The sequence below is a fragment of the Amphiura filiformis genome, chromosome 16, assembly GCF_039555335.1.
Source record: "Amphiura filiformis chromosome 16, Afil_fr2py, whole genome shotgun sequence".
Classification (NCBI taxonomy): Eukaryota; Metazoa; Echinodermata; class Ophiuroidea; order Amphilepidida; family Amphiuridae; genus Amphiura; species Amphiura filiformis.
This window is the reverse complement of record NC_092643.1, coordinates 35,890,223-35,915,486: the sequence shown is the minus strand read 5'-3', so window position 1 is coordinate 35,915,486 and position 25,264 is coordinate 35,890,223. Positions and strand designations below refer to the sequence as shown.

The window sequence follows — 25,264 nt, the reverse complement described above, 5'->3', positions numbered from 1 at the left end:
TTGGGTATTAAGGGTGCGGCACACGCCCAGAACTTCGGAAGCTAAGAACTGATATCGGATATGCTGTTAAAATGGGAACAAATGCCCTTAAAAATTTGCAAATTTTTAAAGCTGAAATGGTTAATATAAGGTTCATTTGGTCAAAAACACACACATTTGTGTGGGATCTATGCCTATGATGTCTTTGGAATTGGTAATAATATGAACAGTACTGATAACAAAACAGTTTTAAAATAATTTTCATATGAGAACTGAATTATTTGGATATAATGTTGAAATGGGAACAAATGCTCTCAAAATGTGCAGTTTTACAGCTAAAAAGTAAAAATGGTTAATAAGGTTTATTTGGTCAAAAACACACATTTGTGGATCTATGCCTATGATGTCTTTGGAATTGGTAATAATATGAACAGTACTGATAACAAAACAGTTTTAAAACAAATTTTCATATGCTTTTCAAACGCACAGAAACCAACAAAGATATTATAGAAATCTGGCAAGAGACAAGAAAGGTAAATTACCACAGCATGTGACGATAATATAATACCATCGATGCACCCATCCGGATGTTAAACATTGAAGAAGGAGAGTTGAAGTTTTCACTTCTGATAATCATCGCTTGAATCAACCATTTCTATATTATGTCATTTGGGTATAAATAATACATCACAAATAAATACCACATTTTCCTTTTTTTTTTTTCTTTATTTAGCACAACGGTACTCGCCTATGTTTTCACAGACGAAAATGTCAGGCCTCCTAAGGCTCCATCCAATTGGGTTCCCCTGGGTAAGATGGGTCTTGTTCAGTTTCAAATATCTGGGCTTTAGATCGACGACGAGGTCCCGCAGCGATGTAACTTTCTTTCTAAAGCGTCTTATTTGAAAACGATCTTGGCTTTACTAATTGCGATGAGCACTATTGTATAATAATAACAGGGTGGCTCAAAACATTGCAACATAAAAATGGCAGAGTTATTATGAGTGGCGTAAATTATGTATGAGGGAACTGTGTGGTTGAAATAAGGAAAAATGAAATATAGATAAAATGGTATCTGTAATGTTTTTGTGGGAGGGGGTGCTGATTTTGAAAAAGTAGACTTTTTTTCCAAGGGGGGAGGGGCAAATTGTGAAAAGTGGACTTTTTTCCCCAAAATTTGGACCTTTTTTGAACAAAAAAGCTCTAATGTCATCTGTAATGGTTAATGTCCAATAATAAACATTTAAATAAGACAAAAAACACCAAAATTAGAGCAGGGCTTCATGACATGTATCATAAAAGGTCAGAGTTCTTATTGGAAAGATTAAAATATAAAAACAAGAGGCAGAATCGAGATTAAGAAGCTGAAGCTCTTTGACATGAGCGAGAATTTGTACTTAACTTTACTATAAAATAAAGGTGAAAGACTGATATGTTGACTAGGGGTCCCAGGGTACGGGACATACGCTCATAGTGGATTTTCCTCACTGGAGATTTGATGTTGCTATAAAGTATGCTAACAGTCTTTTAAAGATAATATAAGGATGAGAAGAAACCATCAGTGGGGGTGTTCACACAAGTGTTGTGAATCCGTATTGATGCAGTTCAGGCTTGTAGACGCACTACCAATACTTCGGCGGAAGTTGCAGTCTGCGCCATTTTGTTTACTTTGGCATTTGATTTCAGCCATTTTGTATGATTTTGGGTTTTTAAGGGTTAGAGTTGCAGGTATCTGAATTTTTTTATTGGTGAAAACCTGATCGTCCAATTGTTCCATTTTCATCAGATTTATTGGCAGCCTTTTTTGTGCTTTGTTTGATCCATTTTCATGTACTTTCAGGGTCTTCAATTGCTTTAAAATTAAGGTAAAGGTTTTGTATTAAGTTAGAATTATAACAGATTAGGCTCAATAATGAAGATGCAATATAGGCGCATGGATATAATGGGAAAGGACGAACTAGTGGTTAGCAACCAATGCACAGCATCAGGCCCGTGTACACACAGAATTTTTTTTTGGGGGGGGGGATTCAGAAATCAGACCTTTTCCCCAGGTCTGTTTTTTGTATTATTTTGTCTTTCTGATAAGGACCTTCATGGACATTTGTATCCTGACAACTTTTTTTCTGGAGTGATTTGGTGTTTGTGTGGCATAATTAGACCCGGTGCCACCCCATCATGGTCGGTGCCCCCCAATATGATGACCCACGCTACGCCACTGCACAATGTGTTTACCACCACATTTAGTGAAGCTTATGAGAACTGTACACTAAAATACGTCTAACGGGTCACATGATATTGCGTATACTCTCGCCTTTCCAATCTGGTTTCAAATGTGTCGTTTAGGTAGTGCCTTTTATCGTCCAATCCAAATAAAGATAGTAATCATTGCCCTCATAAGGCTTCTACACACTGCCACTATGATGTTATCTTACCATCTTTATTCAACTCTATTTGGTATGGTAAGTTGATCTTATTTACGTCCTCGCGTGTACTGATTGTCGTCTCACAAACGGGATGCGTACATCTTAGCCGGAGAGCACAGGAGGGATTATTGACTTGAAAAGCTTAGGTGAGATGGTGATGATGATGGTGTTACTAGATACATGCCCTAATGTTGAAAGGCTTATGTCGTAAGCACCCATATCAACATGAATAGTTGTGAGAACTTGGGGCTTGAGTATTGTGATGTTTTTTATCGTCTAGAGGGTATGTGAGGTACTCTGCACGGAGAAGAGGGTATGGTTGCCGGGGTGGTTGCTAAGTATATAATGGTCATTGACTCTTTATGTTTGATTGGACTGATGGTATTTAAAAGTTTTTCACAAGTTTGACTGGGATACATGTTATAAGATAAAGTTGTCAAATGTCTTTCTTTTCCACACTACATCGTACACATGCAGTGATTTGAAAAATGCCTTCTTTTACCTATGACGCACAAGGTATAGTGCCCTCTCCCCCTGACAAAAATTGAAAGAGAAAAGTACCCTCTGACAAAAAATGGAAGAGAAAATTGGGAAGGCAAAGGAAAAGAAAAAGGGCAAAATTCATCCAAATCATGGGCTAAAAAGTGTAAAATACCAAATTTTTGCACACTACGTGCGCACATTGTCCTAATAAAGCCCTTTTTGGGAAGCTGAAAGATTTTATATGTACAGTCTCTCTAAAAAAAACCTGGTACATGTATTATATATCCCATCGATAATACTGGGTCAAAATTTTGCAACCGGACTTTTTTTTCTGTCTTTGCCCAAAATTTTTTATCCCCCAACCATAAAAACTGGCTACGCCCCTGCATAGAAAGCTCATGATTTGTTCATGGCATTTTCATTGGGTATCCACCCATCTGGTTAGTAGATACTACATTTAGTGGCTGTGCTGTCATCCACTAAAAATATTGGCTCTACCTATCCTCTATGACATGATAGATACTTAAGTAATTCCTATCTTCTATTCTCCAAGTAAGTCGTCCACTATAGGAGGATAAAATACCAAATTGAGTAAATATTCTTGGACCGGACTTGCGCATCATCATATACCTTGCATTTTACATAAAAACTAAATCTGTTTTACGTTACATGATCACTCATAAGCAAAACCATAAGAAATCAATTTTGAACAGTTAACCTGAATAAGTAAAATAATAGGGCATAGATGTGTCGAGTACTTGTGAGAGGTAGGATGATACGGATTTGATTCACAACACACCGATGTTGAGCCTCTTCACGTTCTGGGAGTTTTTCCCAATGTTATTATTTTTCCCCTTGCCATCTTCTTTGTATGGCAGTTGTTTATGTCATTTTATGCGACAGGGACACTGGGAATTCTATAGTTTATGCGAAAAAGTTTTAAGACCTGTCCTGGGAAATATTCTGATGCTTGGCATGTAATCTTCCCTACCTAGTTAGTAAACAGAAAAAAAATAAAAATGAAAGTAAATAGGGTATTTCTATATCTGTTAATATTTATATGTGGTAAGTCATCGATGGTTTCTCTTAGTGTATCAGGCTACGGTTATGGAGACTTATTTTAGAGCTTTGCTTGCGTAGTTTGCAATTCCCACACCATTTCTTTTCACACGGCGTAGATATTCTATCAAATTTTGGTTCAAGTAAATAGGCTTTTAATACCATTTGGTTTTATCACATGTAAAAGACTTGCTATGATTATTTACTAAAATCTATGAAATATAATAGTCGAAGGTGTACTCACAGTGGAATTAAAAGACCCAAATCATGTTGCAATTTTACAATTTAAATCATACCTTTACTGTTTGAAGATAAGAGATTCGTTCAATATTTCAGAGGCTGTATGAGACTAGTATATGTGATAATGGAAACTTTTCATATCATAAGTTACCATGGGATTTCCATGGATACGATGAATTGTTAAGGACCCTGCGATGTCCCATTGCTCAATGATTATTTGTATATCATTATTGGGCTATTCTAGTTGAAATCCATCACCCCCTATGGAAGACATGGCCTTAATCTTCCACACAGGGAGTGTGAATTTTAAATGGGGTTACCTAAATGGGTGACATTATTTGAGGTCTACACCACCCTGTGTGGAAGATTAAGGCCATGTCTTCCATAGGGGTATATGGATTTCAACTAGAATAGCCCATTTCCATCTCATTTTTATTTAATATTTTTCTCTCCAGTATACTAAATATCATTTTGTTTTGGTTTGTATTATGTTGTTTATCAAAAGTTTTCAGTACCGCTCTTCTCCGTCAAATCCACCGCATCCCAAAAGTCCAAGTTGTCCAGGTCCATAGATATAAACCAGCCTGGTCATCTGAGGAGTCATTGAAAATCTCAGTTATTGAAAAATGTGTCATATTTGTACAATGTAGCTCACAGTCGGTTGAGAAAAGAGTAGGGTGTTAACCCCTGACTGTCAATGGCGTAGATTTCTTTTTTGACATGGGGGGGATGGGGTTGGAAAAAAATTCTTGAAATATAGTGAATCCGGGACCTTTTTTACAACAGAATCAGTACATGGTACAAATGCGCACGAAAAATTTTGCCATTTTGAAGCTAAACTGATGAAATATTGTGTAAAAGTGGACTAAATTCATGCGTAGCGCGGAACAAAATGGGCTTTGGGGGCTCAAATGGCCAAATATGAGGTTATTTTGGTCAGAAACCCATATACAGGCATCAACATTGGGGGGTGATTGTATGGACCATCCCCGCTGGCAAAATAATGGGGGGATTTATCCCCCGCCCACCGGATCCACGCCTATGCTGACTGTCCCGATATGTCCTGACACTGTTTGGATATTCAGAATATAAGTGGATGTTCACAATCTATTAAGTACTCAGGATTTGAAAAATATGAAATTAACTGGGGGATGAGAGACTGATTTGCTGGTACACATATTACCCCACCAGAGTAAGCTGATTTAATATGTATGATTTATCCAAATGTAACAGGGGGTATTATTGCTTACTATATAATGACTATAGCTTCAATAACATACTTTGTTTCTCCTCATGTTTGTAAGTGACATCTTTCTACGCCTTGTACTGCAATCATCCAATCAAACCACCCTTGTACACATGTGTATACACTCTTCCAGATTTGGGATCCCAGTCTTTTTGATTAAAATAAACACACTATCTGTGGTAATCTTGTGACTCCCTACATTTTGGTCATCAAACATTTTATAACCCCACCCCTATTTTTCTTTCCAAAATGTATGACCCCTTCGAAGAAAGAGATAGCCCCTAATGCACCTACATCATGGATCAAACCTGCGGTGGAAAAAAGATAATAGGATCATCATTGAACTGGTACCTGAAATGTTTATTTTTGTATTAAAATTTCAGACCAAAACATTTTTTTTTGTTTCTATTAATTTGCAGGCGATTCATCATTGGATGGTACAGAGTCAATGGAAGAAGATATCAAACCAGCCTTTATAGATGGCATACCAGCTACCAAGCTCCTCCATCTAGACATCATGGATGCCAACCAGAACAAAGGTAAGGAAGGGAGTAGTTAAGGAGAGTAGTTAAGGAAATTGTGATATAAAGGTAGGGTCTAAGGAAGATTACTGTATAAGTGGTAATTTTCGCGTACAGTTATTTTCGCGATTTGGAATCAGAGACACATTTTCGCGAATGTTATCTTCGCGATTGCCCAGTCCTTTCCTATACTTGTAATACATTATTGCATACATTCGCGAGGTGTTATTTTCGCGGTTGGAGCTCTAATCGCGAAATTCGTGAAAATAAAACCCTTGCGAAAATTACCACTTATACAGTACTTCAAACCAAACCTTACAGGTAGAGCATTCTAGGGAATAAGCTCCTCCACTTGGGCATTGTGGATGGCAACCATAAAGGTATGGAAACATAATGGAGGAGGGTACATGGAGAGATCAATGGTGGGTATGACATGCTTAGAAAATAGCTTCTATACTATATAAAAATTCCCTTTAAAAGGGAAAGCCAGCCTCAATGTAGAAGAGGTCTTGTAATTAGTTTTGGTCAATGTGAAAGGCATTTTTAGGATCACGCTTACATCTACATGACAGTCCACCAAACCATCAACGATGAGAACATGCACACTGAAACAGCAGAAAACATTAATTCCTAATCTCATGTCAACTCTTTTAATTCATTACATGTACTCCAAATTGTTCTGGTCTGTTTGTTTTGTTGTTGTTGTTGTTGTTGTTGTTGTCGTTGGGTTTTTTTGTCTTTTCAGCTTTTTACCCACGATATCTCAATTTCCAATTTTGTAATACCAGAACTTACGAACTCAATATCTTCGCTTAGGAATGTCCGATTTCACTGCTTTCGATATATACACTGCGGTTTGAGTTAACTTACATGTACATTTTATTTTAAAATAACTTAATTAATTCGCAATGTATAGTTTAAGCCTACTATATTATAATAGATAGTGGCCAGCACATTTATAAAGGACTGGTTACTCACTACAATCTTCACTCTTAAACTGTGTTTTTCTGAATGTGCTGATCATGTTGATTGCTAGTCGGAAACTCCTGCATGAAGCTATGGACATGGCATCTTACATACTCCATTCTATAACAGTCTGCCTAGTGCCTTGTGTGTTTTCTCTTCAATCATTTTGTTGAATGCAATTTTATGAATCAAATAGTTATGTGTCATTTTATTTATAATAAAGAAGTTATTAAATTAATAAAGTAAGACAATTCATTTATCTATAAGTGCATGTCAAATGGGGTACATTGTTCAATACTATATGCATAAATTATGCCCATATTATAGCTAGGCCCTAAAAACTTTTGCATCGGATTTTTCCCGTTGAAAAGACAAAACTGATGTTTATGATAGCAACCATTTCATCAATAACATTTTGAGTCATTTTTATCCATTAAGCGACACAGGATATGATAGATAACTATTTTCTCATCAATATGGTCCATATGATCACAGATTGTTGAGAATCTGTGATATGATCCGGGATATGATGAAGATTTTGATTCTATAGATCTGTTATCAACATGATATCACGCTGTTCAGTGGTCAAGGAGTAAGGACCCCGGTCAAGGACACTGATATGACATCATAGGTGATGTCAGATTTTCTTCTGCTGACCATATGATGCTATATATATTAACTATTATTGTTACATTTAGGCCTTTAAACTTTTAAAGTCATAATTAATTAGTTCAAACATAACTTTGGTAATACTCACTCGTTTTAGTTCGTTGAAACGGCAAAACATACTTACTTTTCCTAACAAATCGAATTAAAATATTTTTTAAAAATTTAACCACAAAAAGTAAAAAAAAAAAAATCATTCCAATACCACTAAAATATAATCTCTTGAGTAAACTGACCCCAAACCTGAAACAGGTACCAGCCCCGAATGGGCTGGCGAAAACAAAGGATAATCCTAAGGAGACAAAATTATTGATGTATCCTTCGTGTAAGAGAATACCAAACAAATCCCAACTCTAACCCTAACCCTAATCCTACCCTAACCCAAACCCTAAATCGTAACCCTAACCGTAACTCTAATCCTATTAGTATTTCGTGCTCTCTTACACTAAGGATAAGACAAATTATTTCAGTATCAGAGAAGGAATGCCACTGAATGTACTCTTCCAGGATGTGTGTCTCCACACAGCTTTCAAGTTTGAATGCAGCAAAGCCACAATTATGGACAAATGTTCAACTCAGTTCATAGAAGCATACCAATATCTCTAACATGGACACCATACCAGTTTATTCCATAGAAAACATAAAATGTGCACCAGAGGTTAATCCCAACAGTTGATTGAATAGACTGCAATGCCAGAAATACTAGTTCGAATCCCTTGTATAAAGGGAGGGCGAGTTAGCGCAGCGGTAGTTCCCTCGCTTTGCACCACTGAGGTCCCGGGTTCAAGCCCCGGCGCGGTCCAAGGACTCATGTGCACTTGGTTTATCCCGATTCCATGCTCGCTCTCGCAGGTTTTCTCCGGGATCTCCGGTTTCCTCCTGTATTGCAAAAATCGGTGATTAGTTGTTTGGTTATCAAAAACTTCCTCCACCCAATGGAATTTGGGGAGCTGCACAGAAAATTGGTGGATGTTACAATCTAAATGCGGATAGGTGTGCGCCGTTCGGCAGCAACCTAGTTGATGCGATCTGATTGTGATGATTCATCATTGCAGCGAAATTACAGCGCTTTGAGTCCTCTAAGATCTGGAGAAAGGCGCTTTATAAATCCAAAATTTACATTATAAAGTCAATCGATAAAAGCATGTAGCCTTTTCGAGATATGGCATACACAATCTAGGAGGACAGTCTTCAATATGGGTAAAACCCGGCAAATTCAAAAGACTTTACCCATTTCATGCAACACCATCCTATTGCGTCCGCCATATCTTGAAAAGGCTAATGGCAGTGGATGGACATTTGTCATGTTTGTGTTCAGGGTCAATTTTGAGTCTGAACTCAGGGAATCAGATTTCATTGATATTGATGTTATATTGATCCATTATTGCATGCAGGTATCGCAACTCTTCTCACATCACCAACCAGTGACACATCATCTTGTACAGACCAGAGATCCACCCATTCAAAGCACTCCAGTCTACACCCAACCAATGAAAACAGCAATTGTCTCTCTGATGTAGATGCCAAAGATGTGGGCGATGACCTAGTTGCCATGGAAACAGATGATGCTGGTATTGTTGGAGGAGATGAAGGAGGAGTAGTGATGAAAGATGAAGAGGAGGGAGAGATTTATAAATGTGATAATTGTGAAGCTTCTTTTACCAGTATTGGAGAGTTTATGGACCATAGGAACTTTGATTGTGAGTCAGGTGAGTGTTAATAGCACCTTGTAGTCATGTGACCTGCTACCACAAAAAAAGTTGCAAGTTGGTAGTTTCAAAACATCCTGGTTGCTGCGTGTCAAGTTGGTAGTTTTAAGACATCCTGGTTGCTGCATTAGTGTCCTTTGTTTCACATGCACCTGTTTGATCCAATAGCATGCCTAGTTCTAGATATCCTTTGCGAATGGGGGCACAATGGGCTATATGGCTTGTACAGATACGTGGCAAACAAAGAATGTTAACTCCTCAGCCAGGATGTCTCGAAACTATCAACTTGCCGACTCATTTCATGGTAGCAGGTCACATACCGTAAAAACTTGATAGTTAGCTTAATGTGCTTACTATCGAGCGCTTTTAAAACATGCAAACATGAAGAGTCCCATCCACAAAAGTGTAAAGGGTTTTGAGCAAACCATCGATACACATAGTTAAAGTAAACCTGTCTCTCATCATTAGCTCAGTTGGTAAAACGCCGGACTTTGCTACAATTTTATGTTTTCAAAAGCGTTAACTATCGAGTTTTTACGGTATAACAACTGATTCAAAGTCTTATTTCCTGAAATAGCCAGATTTTGCAACTCCATGCATTAACTGTGATATAGATAGGCAGGATTTATTTCATCATAGGTCTTTTGTAAAGAAATTGATGACAATACATCTTCCTGAATAACACCAGCATGTGTTACACTTAGACACATTGTATCCATTACTTTTGTATCTAACCAATGCTAACCACACATGCATCACTTCCCAGCACAAATTCACCATGTTTTGAGGGTATGATCAAGTAATTGTTTCAAGGTAGCAAAACATTTACCAAGTTCTGATTGTCATAAAAAGTGGACCACTTTGACACTCACCATAGCATGCTTTTAGCATAAAGGATGCCACCAAACTTCTACCTGCAGTGGCAAAATGGAGTTAGCTTAAAAATTGCTCGGCAAGGAAGTAATTGTCCATAAACAAACTTTGGAAGATGGTCCTGGCTGTGATGGTTATTGCATTATATGTAGGTTCTTTTGTATGTATAGAACTGTGTTCCTTACTGATGCTGAATGAGGGTCTTAGGGCAGTCAGAAGAACTTTTTTGGATCGCTGAAACTCAACTTATTGATTTTCCAAAAAGTTCCAAGATTTTCGCCAAACCAGGTTCTTAAAAATTTACAACCCTTTGAGAACCAAAAAGATTCTAAATTTACAGAACATCGATGACCGCTATCATGGGCCAAGACAAACCTCTATGGTTTATTCTAAGAACCACCAAGGTTCTCCTTGATGTAAAACAGGTTTCTTTTCTGAGAGTGTACAATAAAAATACGAAACAAGAATTTGTCTTTAAAAAAGACAAGTTCACGGATCAGGTGTATATGTACTCAGTACATGTACTTTGAGCTACTTTGGTCTAACATTTAATATTCATATCTAACCTACTCTGCACTTATTCGACAATAAATAAGTGATATGAGGCTTAATAATGATACCTGCGTCTCTGAAAACAATATTTTTAAAAACCTCATTTTGCATTTAGTTTTTAAGCCCCCTCGAGCCACCTACAGGATCTCATTTTGCATTTAAGTTTTTATTGTGTTGCAAAGTAGCAAAACTTTCTTTATATATGGCATAATTTGTTCCTGGAAAAGGCTATCCCTCTTACAACCTATCGACAGGTCTGATTTCTATAATGAGGTGTCACCGGGTTTGCAAGAGATAATAATTATACCAAATCTAAACACCATGAAATTCACCACATCACGACCAAGCTCACATTGGGCGCCCCATTCCTTTTTTAAAGGAATTTTTATTAAGCTACCTATACAGGAAACAAATTTGGCTCTAAGTATACGAAGAAAATTGCAAGATGCCTTTATCACTTAAGTAAACACTGATTACATAACCATTTGCTCTTGCTAGCTTTTGTCAGGGTCATGGTCCTGTTTTTATGAACTGAACACCAATATTATACAGGTTTATACACATGGGTTATCAGAGTCAATAAACATTCAATTAACTATAGATAATGGACTTAGTTTTGTGCAATGTAGTAATTTTCTGAAGTAAATCGCCTGCTGCATAGTTTTCTACACAGATGATAATTATTTTGTGATCAGGCCTGGCCATGACCTGGTAACCAATCAGTTTTGTGTATTGTCATCATGTGATGGCTATAAGCCAATTACAAACATGTTTATAAAAAAGGCAAAAAAATTCCTACATTTAACAGACTCTTCCCCGGCCAAGGGCTAAATAGTAAGTTGTCAGTGGGGCAAGATTAGATAAAGGCATACAAACTAAGGTATGAGATATTAGGAATTATTTCTTAGTCTCTTTAACCACAATGTTGGTGGGCTATATAGCTATGAAGACACAGGATATGTAAGGGATAAACTGTGCATATGAGATGTGGGTGCAAGTGGCATCATTTCACTGCCGTGAAAAAATGCTGTGTTTTGAATTTTCATTATATATTATATATATATCTTGCTTGTTATAAACTTACAGAACTGGATTAAAAGTTACATGGTACTTGCCATGTCATTAGTTGAATAAGGCTAACCAGTATGATTATGCAAAAGTCAGTACCGTACAAATAATGTTCCAACATGTGTGTCAGACTAGATTCTAGAGGGCAGTATTAGTATGTAAAGAAACCTTGTTTACTATCAGAGGGGGATAGTTGTGCAATACAAGTGCAAATTTCTTTCTAATAATAATCCTGCATTTTGCCTACTTTTGTTTACAGTGAACAAAGATTCATGTGAAGGAGACACGGGCAAGGACTCATCAGAGAAACTCTCTTGCTCAGGTAGGTCATTTAGACAAGATCTTTTTCCAGAGATTGGTACTAGGATTTGGATTTGACTCTTCAGCAAAAATATAACAAATTGTATATTTTTAAAATTAAAGGCCTATTCAGTGATTTGCTCATCCAGATGATTGTAAAAATCATTAAAATTCAGATTTTGGCACCTTGTTAGTGTCATAGATGTGCTACTGTGCTAGCATAGCCTGCTAATGGATAAGACAAAAAATTAAAGACAAAATAAGTCATTTTACATGAATCTGTAAGTAAAGAAATTATCTACATGTATTTGAATGGAGCTTCAACTTTGTCAATTATTATTTTCCTCATTTATTGCCCAATTTTTTTCATTTGAAAAATACCTAATGCCAATTTTAATGACTTATCCTTCACTTTTAGGCAATTTATACACAAGTTTATTTTATTTTTTACTCTCACTGGAATCACTGAATGAGCCTTTAAGGATTTAAATGTGTTGTATTTGATCAAAATAAACTTGACAAAATAATGATTATCACTCTCCACGCAGGTGTTGACTGCAGACGACAAGTTTCAATATTTTTTCAACAATTCAACAAAATTTCAGAATTGTAAATTTTCATGACCATATTTGGAATCAACTTGAAAAATGAATTAAAAGGAGTACAAACAAGCCTAGTATTGGTTCAGTGGTTCTTAAGACAGCTTGTGATACTTTGAGAAAATATCTCAAAATTTGGACTTTTTATGTTGAAACCTATGGCTATCATGCAGAGTATATTTCCTGTTTGTTCATCCTGATTCTGATTAATACATGTTTAGATCCGTGTGGAAATTCTGCCAAAACAAATATTGGAAGTAGAATGCATTAATACAAATATTTTGTATTTGACTTTATATGAACATGAACTTTGATATTCAGACATGTATATATTTCACTGTTGATCATAAGATACTGCATGTTTCTATGTCAAATACAAAATGTTTATAATCATTCTACTTGCATATAAGTGCTTGGAACAAAAAGCACGTGTACATGTGCCTACAAAATATTCAAATTTGCACTCCAATTAGACTATGCCATAGTCTATTTTTGATAAATAAAAGCATGTTAATCATGATGAAAGCATTCAGTTGAACTCGAAATTATACTGATATTTAATACATCAAAATACTAGTATAAAATTGTTATGAAAAAGTTAATATAATTATATTAGTGACAGTAAAAGTAAAGGCTTATATTATTGAATGCAACATATCATAATGTCATAATTGTATTGGCACTTCAGTACTGAACAATTATGATTTTAGAATCTGCCAGTTTATTAATCGCGAAATTCCAGGTTAAAAATAGACTATGGACATTCAATTAAAAATGTGATTTTGAACAGGCAAAGTCCCTAACACTCACACTGTCAATCATACTTGTTTATCAATCAAATTTAACCGCAAGCAAATACAAGACGCGCTCATTGACTTACTGATGCGTTCATGCAATTACACAACACAAAGGCGGCGTAGGCCACATACTTGTGTACCATGTAGTTATTAATGGTAATGACAGGTACCGGAGGATTTAAACCATAACGAGATCTGTGCGACCAATCACAAGCCAGATCCATTTAAAGATGCATTACATCATCGCCAATTTTAGTAGGCCAGATTTCGACAATCTCATCCATAGAAGCTCATAGACAGCCGTGTTAAGCATGTAAACCGCAATCCAATGTCAGTAGTCCACTTGGGAAGCTAACAAACAGAGGGAGTAGGGTGACTGAAAAGATCAGATGTGAAAATCTATCAATTGTGCACACATTAATTAAATCAGAGTTTTAAGCTTAAATACAATATCCAGAGTATGCACAATGGGCAAGTGGACTACGGGGTAGTCTACACTCCAATAGGCCCAACTTTTGGAACCTAAGGCCAAATATAAAAAAATTGTCTTATGTTCACCTCTCTCCTCACTTTCTGAGATCAGTCCACATTTTTTTTTAAAGGACCTCATTGTTTTCCTGGCAGATACTGAAAACTGTTAGGAATGTCAGTTTTACATGAAAACTGCTGTATTTTGTCAATTTAGCAACAACAACAAAAAGACTCCCTCCCTCATCACCTTTTGGTCTGCATTATAAATGCTTGGGCTATTCCAGTTGAAATCCATCACCCTATGGAAGACTTGATCTTAATAATGGGGTGTGAATGGAGTTACAATGGGTGACTCCATTTGAAATCTGCACCCCCTGTGTGGGAGATTAAGGTCATATCTTCCATATGGGGTGTATGGATTCTAAATGGAATTACCCATTGTGCTACGAGTATTGATGAAATTTGGTTATCATCATCAATGAATCATAAGTCTTTGTTTTTGTATCTTTCAGATGATGACATCAGCTGCAGTGACCAGCTGCCACTAGGGGAAATAGATGGAGACCCAGACTCACCATTCATGCTAGAACACAAAGGCATTGTGGGTAATATAAATGGCTCCCTTCCATATCCATGCCAATTCTGTGACAAGTCCTTCTCACGTCTATCCTACCTCAAGCGTCACGAGCAAGTCCACAGCGACAAGATGCCGTTTAAATGCACGTTCTGCTCTCGTTTGTTCAAGCATAAAAGAAGCCGAGATCGTCATATTAAGCTACACACGGGTGACAAAAAGTACCGTTGCGTGCATTGCGACTCGTCGTTCTCACGTAGCGACCATCTGAAGATTCACCTGAAGACTCACAATGTCAGCAAACCGTATCCATGCACCATATGTAACCGTGGTTACACCACCTCAACAGCTCTTGCATCTCATGTGCAAAACTGCCACAAAGGAGCGCCACCGGTGGTTGTAAAAGAGTTCAAATGCGTTCAGTGTTCCCAGATGTTTGCTACATCCCAGGCTTTACAAGATCACTTAACCACCCATGGTACTTCCAAAGCAAAAGGACCCAAAGCTACATCTTGTATCTATTGTTCCGAGTCATTCAGTAACAAGCAAGCTTTAGGAGTGCATCTAGAGGTTGCTCACATTGCTAATAAGAAACTCAAGTGTAGCGTGTGTTATGAATCGTTTTTATCGGACGACCTTCTTCAAAGCCATATGGAGAAGCACTGCGAAGCTCCAAATGAACCACAAACATTCAACTGTCCATATTGCCCTAAAATCACGTACCCGAGTCTAGCGGTTCTTAATATTCATCTCAGTACCATGCATGGTGATAAACCATTGCAGATGCACAGTTGTAACCAATGCGGAAAGGAATATCCAAGTTTGTTTAATTTATCTGAGCATATTTCTGCGATGCATGAGCAGGACTCCCAAGATAGCCCAATCTCTCCAGATGGTACCAGTACATACACATGTGGATACTGTACCGTGCAGTTTTCATCGACAGCTCTACTGCATAGCCATGTCAAGAGTGTACACTCTGTTCCTAACATGATCTCTTGTGACGAAGACGGCAATCTTCGCTGTCCGAAATGCAGTCTGGGATTCGCGGGCGAGACAGCTTTGGAAGATCATCTACGGAATGTCCACGGTGTAACAGAAATGCCAACTTTTCCATCAAGCCTACACTGCCCTCACTGCGGCAAAGCATTCCCAAATCATACGCTACTTCAAGAACACGTCCAAAGATCTCACAAGAAACCACTAGATAAGATGAAGTACCCATGTCCCTATTGCATCAAACAGAATTTGTTTGATTCCATCGAGCAGCTGCAGCTTCATGTCGAGGTTTACCACAAGAGTGACCGTGCTCCAGTGTACCTGTGTCCTGAAGGGGATTGCAAAGCGCATTTTAACTCGGCGGAAGACTTGAGTTCTCATCTCCAAGAAGACCATCATCAAGGTGGACCTGCTGCCAACAAGATGCCAACAACATCTTCAACTGCATCTACTAATACATTGAACGTCCCTTCCTATACCAAAGCTAACAATGAAATCAAGAAAGAGAGGCAAACAAAGTCACCATTAAATCTTCAAAAGCAAACACCGCCGCTTACTGATGGCAAAATGACACCACCAGAAAATGATGAGAGCCCTACAGACCGCAAATACGGATGCCCATCGTGTCACAATGAGTTCAGCAATGAGGATCAGCTTGTTGTTCATGTCTTGACACACTACAAGACTATGTCAGCAGAGTTTGTGTGTAAAGACTGTGGTAAATCATTCAAGAAACCAGACGAACTACAAAAACATTTGTTTGAGATTCACGCCCATCATTTATACAAGTGTTCACTTTGTAAGGAGGTGTTTGACTCCAAAGTCTCTATCCAAGTCCACTTTGCTGTGAAGCACAGTAATGAATGCAAGCTATTCAGCTGTATCAAATGTGGAGTCGTCTATCGCACCGAGGGCGATCTTCTAATTCATGTCAAGTTTGAGCATCTTAAGATTCCTCAACCTTTCAAATGCATCTTTTGTTGTCAGAGCTTCTCTTCTGATGTTGAGTTCCAGTGCCACCTGACGTCACACTCGGAGCAGTATCGCTGTCCGTTCTGCAATGCCCCGTATGCTTCTCAAGAATCTTTGGAGGTGCATCTTCACGCCACTCATGATTATCCCTCTGGTATTGGACCACCTGTGCAACCAGATAAAACCAAACCAGTCAATGGTAATGAAACAGATAAGAAAACAAAAGGAAGCAAAAGTGCTGTAGTGCAAGAGTCTAAGGTGGGTGTGTATAATGCAAGTAAAGAAGAGGAAGGCTGCTTTGTGTGCAAAATTTGTGATCAGAAGTTTCCACTGAAAATCTTACTCGAGAAACATCATTTACGTGAGCATGATATCAAAGCAAGAAGCGCAACTATCAAATCTGAGATGACCTCATCTAGTGTCAGCCCACCAATGGATCTCTCCAATGGTAGTAAATCTGCTAAATATGGATGCGATATATGTACAGAGCAATTCCAATCAAAATATGAACTCTTGAAACATGTTAACAGTCACTCGGTTTTGGAGAGAGTCAAGTCTCCAAGAGCTTCACCAACAGGGAGTGTTAGTCCCAAACCAGGAAGTCCTACTTCATGGCCTTGTATGTGTTATGTATGCAAGCAACCTATCAGGATTGAAACAGAGTTCTTAAGCCATGCTCAACAGCACAATAACGAGATATCGGGACCGGGAAATACAATACGTTGTATCGCTTGTCTTCAGCTTCTCAACTCCATGGTTGAGCTACAGTTGCATGCTCGCTATCACACACAAGCGCCACCAATCACTGGTGTACAGGAACTTTACCCATGTTATGTTTGTGGAAAGACATTTGGGTCCAGAACTGATGTTGTACCAAAGTTAGATGGGAGTGGCCGCCCGTGCTTTATGTGTATATCATGTATAAAGACTTCACTGGAATCTCAGTTTAGAGGAGGTCAAAACACTGGTGTTTCAACCATGCAGTTTCCAGTAGATAATGGTATCTACAGATGTCCAACATGCTCAGTCAAATTTGAATCTTATGAAGAACTGGAAGCACATCTTCCCACACACGGCAACAACAAGACTTATCAATGCATCAAATGCCAGCAGAACTTTGCCACTGAAGCAGAAATTCAGCTCCATGTGACAAGCCATGTGATCGCAGAAGGCATCCATCTGGAATGCAAACTCTGTAATCAGGTCTTTGATTCACCTGCTAAGCTGCAATGCCATCTGGTAGACCACACCTTTCCAGACAAAGACTATAGATGTCCAGTATGTCATGCCATGTTTAGCTGTCCGATAGACATTCAAGCTCATGCTATAGAACATGGCATCGAGTCTAGGCGTCACAAATGTACGCAATGCTCGCAAACGTTCTTCTTCACAGCTGAGCTTCAAAATCATGTTTTATCACATCCAAGCGCAGAGGATATAAGTCAGTTTCACTGTCCGGAATGTCCACGATCATTTAATTCAGCTTCTAACTTGAACAATCACGTAAGAATTCATGATACCAAAGAAAAAACTTTCAAATGTTCTCTATGTCCAGAGATTTTCTTCTCGACAGCCGATATGCAGCAGCATTTTTTTCAAATGCATAACGAGTCGGAATTTGGAACTCAAAAGAAATCTTTCAAGTGTGGACAGTGTAGCCAAAGTTTTCCATGTTTAAGTAATCTACAGGGCCACATGCGTATCCATAGTGATGGTAAAAAGTTTACCTGTACAGACTGCGGTAAAGTTTTTGCTCTTGCACGCAATTTGACAATTCATATGCGATCACACAGTGGTGAGAAACCGTACCAATGCCCAGTATGTGACAAACGTTTTGCTCGCAAAGAAAACCGTAAAGTACACCTCAAATCCCACTCAGGCGTGAAACCCTTCATGTGTCCACACTGCGCAAAGATGTTCTCACGCAAATGCCACGTGCGTGAACACATGCGTACGCATTCCAATACCACCACACGAGTCGCCAACTATCAGTGCGAGATTTGCAATGAGACATTCACTCTGTCGAAAAATTTGCGTAGACACATGCGACGTATGCATATTAAGATGGATGAGATAGCACCCGCAGGACAGAGCCAAAGTAGTTCCTCGACTTCTCCTGATAGCATAGATGGACAATCGCCATCCATGGAAGAAATGTACGCAGATCTTGATGACCCATTGGAAGACAGTGAGGAGAACATGTGTACTGAAGCTATTGTAAGCAGTAGTCAGGATCCTAATGATGCGCAAGATCTGAGTCAACCTGAGAAAGCCCAAAGTGAATAAATTGAATGTAGTTTTTATTTGTTTAAATCTGTGGAATAATTCTGGTATACCCTGTGCACAAGTATAACCTGAATCCTAACCCTAACCCTAAAAATAGGGTGTGCATGGTAAACCAGAATTGTATTGAATACACAGGGTGTGCAGGGTAAACCAGAATTGTACCAAATCTGTTGTAGTGGTAAATAATGCACGTTTTAAAAAGAGATTTGTTAGAAAACTTGTAAAATGATGGTATTTAATGATGCTTGTCCACATATAGTGAGAAACAAGTATTTCTGTTTATGTTGTGATCCTCTTTTAACATGCATTGCATAGAAACAAACAAAAAAAGGTAAAAATATAGATTTTTAAATGATAACTTGGAGATAAGCAATTTTCCATAACATATAAACTTTCTAAAATTCAAAAAGGAAAATCATTTTTGTTACTTGTCTTTAACATTGTGGGAACATGTTTCATTTATATCTTTGATAATTTTAACAGCATCAATTGGATGTTGTAATTGACTGTCAGCCAGTCAAAATAACTTTTAGGGGAATACTTCAAGTGACTTGGCTTGTGACTGCTTAATTGTCCCGCAGACAGTGGTGGCACCAAGGGGGTATGGGGGAAAATGCCCCCAGTCAGAACTCTTTCCCCTCCAGTTGCCCTCTCCCCAGTAAAAACCCAAAATTTCCACTTTTTGCAGCAATTTTGCACAAAGTTGTTGATTTTGCCCTCCCGCCATAATGCACTTTGCCACACCCTGAAAAAATTCCTGGTGCTGCCACTGCCCACAGATTAGATTTGAATGTTATAAGGCAGAGTAAAAAAAATACATGTTTCTCGTCCGCGCCCTCCTCCTTTTTTGAAGATTTTTCAAATTTCTTTTTATTTTGTAAACTTTAAGTTATAACTTGTTGAAAAAGATGTTTCAGAAGTTGAAACTTATTTTACGGCTTTTTAAATGCATAATACATCATTTCAGAAGAGTTTTGTGATCACTAGAGGGGCCTACCTCTCAAAACAATAGAATAAAAAGGGCCTCCTCCTTTTTCTCAGATATCAATCTGTATGTCGAATACCCAAAATATGGTGCCAAATACATGTATTTAGCACCGTTTTCCAATAAAAAATAGAAAATAGAAAGCCCCTCATCCTCCTAATTTTCAAAAACCCGGACGAGAAACATATTTTTATTTTTACTTGGCCTTAAATACCAAAACAGATTTATGAGATTTATAAGTTTGTATTTTCTGTTTAAACTATGATTTTCTGGACGAAAAAAAAAACCCTTGTTCTGCAGGTTGATGCACTTTCCAAGTATGGTAGCTTAGTTGGAATTTTTTTTCCTGGAAGAGGCTAAATGGCCCCAAAAAATTAACAATTTTAATCAATATTTTCAAAAAATTTCAGTCAATTTTTTTCAAAAAATTTCCGTTAAAGTCAATCCACTGTGTCCAAAATATGGGTGTTTTTATTTGCATATAATTAAAAACAAAAATACAAAATCTGGTCTCCCGCAGAACAGGTAACTTTTTCTTTGTCGTCTAATAGTGTAAAAATTTATAAATAATTATTGCAAAATTATGTAGTGTAAGATATTCATTAATTTTTAACCATGTTTGTGAAAGAGATGATCAAATATGATGATGATAATCTTTAATTTTCTTATCAGATCGATCTTAATCAATTCTGTTTAATCAGTAAAACAACACGGATTATTAAGGTAAATTAGGCCTAATCATATGAATAAACATGATTGGAATGCTTGTGTAATGATATAAAGAGTTCAAATGCAAAATGCAATATATCCAAGACTGCCCTATGCATGTTATGTTGGGGGGGTACTCAGTACAAATGACCATACGGGATGTGTCGCAAACATCAGGCATGAAAACTGGTCTTGAAAAAAAACACTGAAAACCATGTTTTTTTACCATTTTCTGTGAATTTGATTCAAAAATAGGCTGAAAAACACTGAAAACAATAAAAAATGCTGAAATGAGATAAACGCTGAAAATGTTCATGCCTAAAACATATGGGAAGCATTTTCGGCCTTTTGGTATATCAATGACCCCTTTTTCTAGGCCAATTTTGGTATATGGATGGGTCTTTTTGCTCCTTCTTACAAGATTTTGAAAAATAGCCAAAATTTTGGGGAAAATTTGTCAAAACTAAGACAATTTGGGTAAATTTTGGCTGAAAATTTCAACTTTTGGTCCCGGTATTTTGGTATATTGATGCAGGCATGAGAATTTCCAGTCTTTTTTTTGTCAAAATTTCTGCAGTTTTATTTATTTTCAGCCCATTTTCAGGTGTTTTTGTCCAATTTTACGCGCTTTTCCAGACTTTTTCATGAATGCGTATTCCCATGCCTGTTGATGGGTCCAAATTTTTAGCTGCACTTCCATACCCAAATCCAATTTTGTGAGAACAGGTCTCAATTATGAATCCTGTTTGCCTCTGGGGATTTGTTGGTTACTGACCAACCAGTCTGGTTCTGAATGTCCATTTAAAACATGGATGTAAAACAATACAGGGCAGCACAATGGTGATATGTAATAGTTATTCCACGAGTGGCCTTCAGGCCACGAGTGGAATAAGTGACTTGTACCAGCCCAGAGTGAGACATGGCCAAAAGGACCACTCTACAAGGACAAAACTCTAGCCAACACCTGTTTTTCATCACAGGAGTGAAATAAGTTTACTTGTACCATACATGGCGAAAGAAAGCACTCTACAAGGACAAACCTTTAGCCAACCTGTTATTTATTATACTACATTCTTGTTGTTTACAATCTACTGAACTCATGTTACTCTACATCCATTTATTAATAACAAGTACTACACAATAGCTGCCCTGTGTTGGATTTTCAATTACAATGTAATATTAAATACTTGATAAAGGAAGCAATGATCAAAAGACATGAGACAGCTATTACTATTAACACACCCACATGAAGTAATCTATGTTTACAAACATACTGAGGTCATGGTTATGTCCTATGTTATGTCTGGACATGGTCTGGAGTATGACCACTCTCTGGGTGGGTCTGTTTATTTTTAAAGTTATGTAAAGGGTGTGACAAGTGATCTCCCATGTGACTTGTCATGTCTGGAGTGAAACATGGGAGTGATACATGGGTTTTGACTCCACTCCTCAGGAGTGGTACTAGGCAGTAAAATCACCAGGTATGGTACAATGCTTCATAATCATGGAGATGGGGAACAGATTTGATTGAAGTTTGATGGTGATGAGGCGTAGGTGGCAATAGGAAACTATAAAAAAAACGTGTAGTTTCATTATCATAAGACTATTGTGAAATGGGCTCCATTGAACCCCACACACAATCCTGCTGTGGAAATAACTAGGGAAGTATGAATTACAAATGGAATGGACATGTTAAGCGACTCTATTTGAAATTCAAACACCCTCTGAGAATGATTCAACCTGAATCTTCCACAAAATGGAGGGTGGGGCTCAAATAGAGTTGGTTAATGTGCTATTCTATTTACCCCCCTGTGGAAGATAATTCCAAAATCTTTCACAGGGGAGTGTGGATTTCAAATGGATTAGCCCATGTGATTCTGATTCATGCACCCCAATCAGGGAGGTTTTCATTTTGAATTCCATTTTAAAGTCATACTCCCCCCTGTGGAAGATATTTCCAAACTATCAGGAAGGTGGTCATTTTGTTATACACAAACCTAGACTATCTGCAGGTATATTTTTTTAAGTTGGTCAAAAATGTAACCAAATAAGAACAAAACAAAACCCCAAATCAATTACTTTATAATGATTTGTGGCTAATTTGTTAGCCAAATGGTGCAAGTTGCTACCAGTTTCTGTAACATTAAGCCTCCCTAGGTTTTATTGGAATCAATTGGATCAAATTAGATGGGTACCATTTGTGAAAGAATCACAGTAGTGTTCTAGAATAATTTTAAGCTTGGTCACTTTTAAGCTTGTTCAAATTCTCTTTATTATGACGCATATTCTGAAAGCATAAATTCTAGAGATAACAGGATCTGTGCTGAAAGTGACTTCACCACAATATTGGTCTCAGTTTTAATTGATTGGGTCACAGTGTCAAATCTATATAACACTAACATGATTGTAGTAGTTAATTTCCATATTTTTCTTAGTTCCTTTTAAAGAGTTATAAAATGTGTGGTTAATTAAATGTGGGATTTTAATAAAATAAATATTTATACATTGTACTGGTGGAAATGTATAATTTGGGTTATTCTCAGATTCAGTGTTGTAAATATTTTCCAAGTGTAAAGGCAGTTATTTATTAACTTGTTAAAGAAGAATACAATAATATGCCTGTAGTGTAAAAGTTGTAAAAGCATTGAAGATGATTTAAGATTTATGTACATTCCCAATGATCATGATGATGTAAAATATAATAAACTGTCAAGCGTGATATTTTCATGGTGTTCATTTTTGGCGATTTGAACTATTTGGGTAACCGCGAAAATAAAAGCCTCATGAAAATGTACCGCTATACAATATGGCACCTGAGTAGATAGTGTTAATGGTTTGCTGCCTCTTTGCCCTCTTCCATTTCGCCCATGTGTCATTTCACCCCCTAGCCCTTGAGTCCCCATACCCATAACCCAAACAATTGTCATTTCCTTCATCAATCTTAAATCTAGCCCTAGATGTCCTGTCATAAAACCTGACCTGGCTTAAAGAGGAAGCCCCACCAGAGCAGTTCTTCTGGGGTGAACCAAACCTGCCTGGTTCTCAAATTAGTCAGTGACAAGTTTATCTTTCAATTTTACACTTTAATTGATGTTTTAATGTTATTGCATCATTTAGCACCTGTCAAATTCAGAGATAACCTTGTCACTGATTATTTTGATAACCAGGCTGGTTTGGTTAACCCTAGAAGAACTGTTCTGGTGGATCTTCCTCTTTTACAATTTTCGTCTTACCCTTCCTTAATCCTAAACCCAAAATCATAGAAAGATTGTGGACCAATTGATACAAGGATGAAATGACATGGGGCAAAATCATAGCAAACTTGTAAATTGTGTACAGATACTAGTATATAAGTTGCACATGTTTATAATTGAAACAAAATATGTACTATTTTCCTTTTAATTAATATAGGGTGTATAATGTTTCAAAGTATAAGTTACCACAATGACAGCACTGATTAATGTTTAAGTCTTAAGTAGTTTGTATAAACTTATTATTAATAAATGAGCCTAAATCACACAAAAAGTATTCTTGAGACCTTGTTATTGAGACTCACTCTTAGAGAAAATGATTCTTGGCTGTTGTGTAAAACCCTCAAGAGAAAAGGGCTTTTGAAAATTGAAAGGACCCAAAAATGGTTATTTCTGTTTTTTCAGAACCCTTCAGGTCTTAAAAAGTTCTTTCTAGCCTTTCCAGAGCTCTTTTCTGTTCCTTTTACAACCATTTTTAAGTTCTCACAAAATCTAGGGCAAGCATCCAATACTGATCTCGAACTTGGGTTGCCAGTCTTCCGATGAAGGTTAAAGGTATGCCAGAAAAAGTTGAGGTACAACAAAGTATGGGGGGGGGCAAGCATCCAATGCTGATCTCGAACTTAAAGTTGAGGTACAACAAAGTATTGGGGGGACAAGCATCCAATGCTGATCTCGAACTTGGGTTGCCAGTCTTCCAATGAAGGTTAAAGGTATGCCATAAAAGTTGAGGTACAACAAAGTATTGGGGGGGACAAGCATCCAATGCTGATCTCGAACTTAAAGTTGAGGTACAACAAAGTATTGGGGGGGACAAGCATCCAATGCTGATCTCGAACTTGGGTTGCCAGTCTTCCGATGAAGGTTAAAGGTATGCCAGAAAAGTTGAGGTACAACAAAGTATTGGGGGGCAGCATCCAATGCTGATCTCGAACTTGGGTTGCCAGTCTTCCGATGAAGGTTAAAGTTATGCCAGAATAGTTGAGGCACAACAAAGTATTGGGGGGGCAAGCATCCAATGCTGATCTCGAACTTGGGTTGCCAGTCTTCCGATGAAGGTTAAAGGTACGCCAGAAAAGTTGAGGTACAACAAAGTATTGGGGGGGCAAGCATCCAATACTGATCTCGAACTTGGGTTGCCAGTCTTCCGATGAAGGTTAAAGGTATGCCAGAAACGTTGAGGTACAACAAAGTATTGGGGGGACAAGCATCCAATGCTGATCTCGAACTTAAAGTTGAGGTACAACAAAGTATTGGGGGGGACAAGCATCCAATGCTGATCTCGAACTTAAAGTTGAGGTATACAACAAAGTATTGGGGGGACAAGCATCCAATGCTGATCTCGAACTTGGGTTGCCAGTCTTCCGATCCGATGAAGGTTAAAGTTATGCCGAAAGTTGAGGTAGGCCTACGTCTATCTTGTGTTGAGATCAACAGCTTATGAGGAAAATGTGGGCTTTCCACTGATACTTTACTACCCAAAACTATAAACCCGGACTATAAAAAATGTGGAGATGAACATATTAAAAATCTTTTG

General features: G+C 37.7%; 1 protein-coding gene across 2 annotated transcripts in view; it reads left to right on the top strand.

The window, feature by feature from the left end:
- Nucleotides 1–20,166, top strand: part of LOC140135927 (zinc finger protein 423-like) — a 79,757-nt gene extending 59,591 nt beyond the window's left edge. Inside the window, exons 2-5 of one of the 2 annotated variants that reach the window (XM_072157603.1) lie at nucleotides 5,850–5,969; nucleotides 8,978–9,283; nucleotides 12,045–12,107; nucleotides 14,465–20,166. In XM_072157603.1, the coding sequence (XP_072013704.1) occupies nucleotides 5,850–5,969; nucleotides 8,978–9,283; nucleotides 12,045–12,107; nucleotides 14,465–18,783 (4,808 nt within the window). In that variant the 3' untranslated portion in view covers nucleotides 18,784–20,166. Of the gene's footprint in view, nucleotides 1–5,849; nucleotides 5,970–8,977; nucleotides 9,293–12,044; nucleotides 12,108–14,464 lie in introns of both variants that reach the window. The other variant, XM_072157602.1, reaches the window with a different exon arrangement.
- The last annotated feature ends 5,098 nt before the right edge of the window (nucleotides 20,167–25,264 follow it).